General features: G+C 36.7%; 1 protein-coding gene across 1 annotated transcript in view; it reads left to right on the top strand.

Moving 5' to 3' along the window:
- The first annotated feature begins 3,621 nt into the window (after positions 1 to 3,621).
- Positions 3,622 to 3,903, top strand: part of LOC101300610 (glutamate receptor 2.7-like) — a 7,063-nt gene continuing 6,781 nt past the window's right edge. Inside the window, exon 1 of the mRNA XM_004295775.1 lies at positions 3,622 to 3,883. Within this exon, the coding sequence (XP_004295823.1) occupies positions 3,622 to 3,883 (262 nt within the window). The remainder of the gene's footprint in view (positions 3,884 to 3,903) is intronic.

The following is a 3,903-nucleotide window of genomic DNA, read 5'->3' as shown; positions in this document are numbered from 1 at the left end:
TAGAAAATTACGGAGGGAATCAAAAATTTCCGTTCATACGGTGCCCAGTTATTTAGGGCATTTGCACCAATGCACCAATTAGATGACTGATTGGTTGATTTGCTCTTTTTTTCAATGCACCGGGTATTAATTGCCCGATTGATTAATGGGTCCTACGTGAATAGTGATTGCCTAGGCAATCCAATTGCTAATAATTGCCCATCGTTTTGCCTTGACCAATTTGGTGGGCTCCACTTTCTTCTCCCATCTATTTTGCATCGGGTAACCTTGGCACCTATATATTGATCTAACTGGTATTATTAAATAGCAACAATAATTCTTTTGTCTATTTAAAAAATCACAATATTTTTTTATTTAAAAAGTTACATCACTCCCTATCATTTCTAGCACCTAAATTTTCAAAAGTTTGTTCTCCCAATCTTCTTCCTTCATCGATTTATTCTCTATTGATTAAGTTTTATCAAAGATAATTAATACTGTGTGATTAATCTCGTTTATCAAATTATAAGTTTAACGTTTTCAATCTAAATTATTCAAAATTGTATTGTGAATAGTGAATTAGTATGTAAATTGCATTCAACTGGTGCATTGACAAAAAGAGAGCAAGTTGTCAATTTCAGATGAATAGTGAATTAGCACTGCCAATTCAATTGACTAATCAACAATTGCCTTTGCCCAACGGGTGCAATTGCTCTTAATGATTGAAATCATTGATTGTGAAAATCTTCTAAATGATTAATCAAATCGGGAAAGGAATATATTCAAGGTTTCTTTCCATATACGTTCAGGGCTCGGAAATCTTTACCGAATCAAATAAAATATGTAGGAATTCTTGCAAATTTAAGGAATCTCTACAAAATTCGGGTATCCTATAAATTTAGGAATCTCTACAAAGATAGGGAATCCTTACAAATTTAAGAATCCCTATAAATTCGGGAATTCCCACAAAATTAAAGAAATCCTCACACACATTGGAGCCCAAGGTGTTAGCCCAGAATCGTCCACAACAAAAGCATGGACTTCAAGCCGCACCTCCGGCATGTAATGGCGACGTGACTGCGACGCATCTTGAAGTGGGGGCATTTGTAGACATATAAAATTTAACGATAATAATAATCGTTGAATTATTCAAACAACATGTGGCCTGACAAATTGTATACATGGCTCGTTAGTTGACAAAGTTGAAAAGTCGTCGAAAATGATAAGTGGTGACGTGTAAATGGTCGGTAGACAACGAAACCTTAAATCCTGACTAAAATCAAGTATTAAATGTCGATCGATAATCATATATCAATCAAATTAAATTGATTATCGAAAAAAGAAGTCGGACATTTAATCCAAATCGGTTATACCTTATCGGTCGTAATTAAATCAATCAATTAAGACTGATTGATTTAATTATGTTAAAATTAATAATTAAATCAATTAATCAAAACTAATTTATCGATTTAATTATTACCGTTAAGGAAATACAATTAATTCGGTGTCTTCATTACATGCCATAAACACTCTCACATCAAGAGGAGAGTGTTGACACTATAAATACTATAAATACTCCCTCTCACATCAAGAGGAGGACTTCCAACAATAGAGAGAAAAGAATCACTCCCGAGAACTCAGAAGTCTCAAAATCCCTCGAAGAACTATCAAACTTCCAAATAACCAGTTCTTCACCAAACTCAAATCACAAACACTCGTCGCATGATCAACTCTCGTGACTCCTTACGTCTCAAGAACAAGTGCTTGTCACCCTTAAGTCAAATCCATATTCGGAGATAGAATCAGAGAATCGAGTTCACAAAGATTTGTAACCCACATTCATATCAATAAAATTATATTATTCTTTGTACACATGTTGTTCTGTAATTTGTCGCAGATTTTCTGTGTTTACAATGATAATGTTAATTTCAATAATTTGGGGAAGGTAGCCTTTACTGCAAATTTGGGGAATAAATGCTTCTCTTTCTTTCTCATCCCATTCACTATCCTTATTTTGGGGAATGAGATCGATGGGGAAGCTATTGGACCACAAAACACTCTAAAATTTCCCAAAATTGAGAAAATTAAGAAAATAGGAAAGCTGTTAGAGATACTCTTAGTTGACTATAAAAAGTTAAAAATAAAAGCACAATTCGCCATTCCATAAAACATGTTTTCACGCAACGGAGGTAGGAAGCGGAACGAGAAAAATAATGAGTTAGGATGGATCAGGTCATATATATAGTTTAACAAACTATTTCGAGGAGTAATATTGTTGTGGAGAAACTTGAATACTTCTCTTCCTTCTATTTTATTAAGTCGCCTTTTTGACGTATTTGTACGATATATATACTGAAGCATTTTGGCGAGAACGTGAGGACCAACTTCCAGTGAGTTCTTAGGTAGTCGACTTTCACGGTGCATTTGGTAGGGGGATTGTGTAACCTCGTCTTAATTTCTTCAACAATCCTGCACTACAGAGTCATGACTTGTGCTATAGAATGCCTTGACCCATGTTTCAGCCAAACACGGGACAAGTCCTATTTTGTTACGCATGACAGCTAGTCCAATCTCATCTAATCCCTCCTAATTAACATGCGCTCACTGTGGCCGGCGTAACTAAGAACTGTGCAAAGTACTGATGTGCTTCCTTGACGACTCCATTACATTTAACGTTTTAAGATATAATTAATGTTACTTGATGGATGGTATATATGTAATACGTACGGACATAGAAAACTCACGCAATAGTGGCATACAAACAAACCACGAAAGTGAAATTGGGAAATTAGCATATTTGTGGCTTAATTACTAGTGAAACTCTCGATACACGAATCTCCCAGAAAAATACAAAGAAAATTTGCACCGGAGAATCTTCGAGCGTAAAATACAAATATTGGTACTAATTGATGACCAAATTAATCGTGATCTTTCATGCACAATTTGCAGACGGCCTAAACTCCAGAATCAAGGTCCTAGCTTGTTCAAAAGATTCTAACCCGAATTTCCATTCAGCGTACGTAATTGACTTTGACTGAAATTTTTTTCGTAATGGATACTAGTATATATACGACGATCGATTATCTCAAATTCTCAATACCGCCAAAAATCTATTGAATAAAACAAAATATATATACTCGATCAACTCGGAGGTTGAAAGCCACGAGGTCGTCGCTTTGCATGCAGCTGCATGTCTGTTTCCGTCGAAGAATAATATCTACAGCGCGATCTGCCATGCATAACTTCCATGCATGCATACTTAGACTTATACTAATTATACAGGCGGTCGCGTGAGTATGATCCAGAACATTTAATTGGTCCTATGTATACTACGTCAAAGTAGCCCAAGCAATACGAACGTACGTACGAACGATCGAGATGACGATCATGAAATGCTGAGAATAAGTCTTGGATCGATCTGTACATCCCACTGGCCGTATAGGTTGGATTGAAGTGTTAGTCAAGTGATGTGTTATTTTGAATCAATCTTTTCCTAGGGCTTTCGTATCTAAAACTGATCGAAATATCATCGATCGACCTTTTCCTGGTTATTCTTATATAAATATGCTGGCCTGCTGACCATTTTTATCGACAAATTAAGTGGAGCCTGACATTTGGGAGAGTACGTGACCCTGCACTTCTATGGAGAATCAGAGAAGGACTATCCTTGTAATTCTTTTCTCATGGATTCTCATGGTCGACGCCTTGGGAGCTGAAAGCAGCACAACAATCCCTGTGGACGTCGGAGTTATCATAGACCTTGATGACCCGATTGGGAAAATGTATTTGAGTTGCATCGAAATGGCACTCTCGGATTTCTATGCTTCCCATGCTCACTACAAGAGAAGGCTCGTTTTGAAAACCAGGAACTCCAACAGAGATGTGGTTGGTGCCGCTGCCGCAGGTGAGCTCTCTCTCTCTCTC

The sequence above is a fragment of the Fragaria vesca genome, linkage group LG3 (assembly GCF_000184155.1).
Source record: "Fragaria vesca subsp. vesca linkage group LG3, FraVesHawaii_1.0, whole genome shotgun sequence".
NCBI classification, from domain to species: Eukaryota; Viridiplantae; Streptophyta; class Magnoliopsida; order Rosales; family Rosaceae; genus Fragaria; species Fragaria vesca.
The sequence above is the reverse complement of the archived record's forward strand: the minus strand, read 5'-3'. Positions and strand labels throughout refer to the sequence as shown.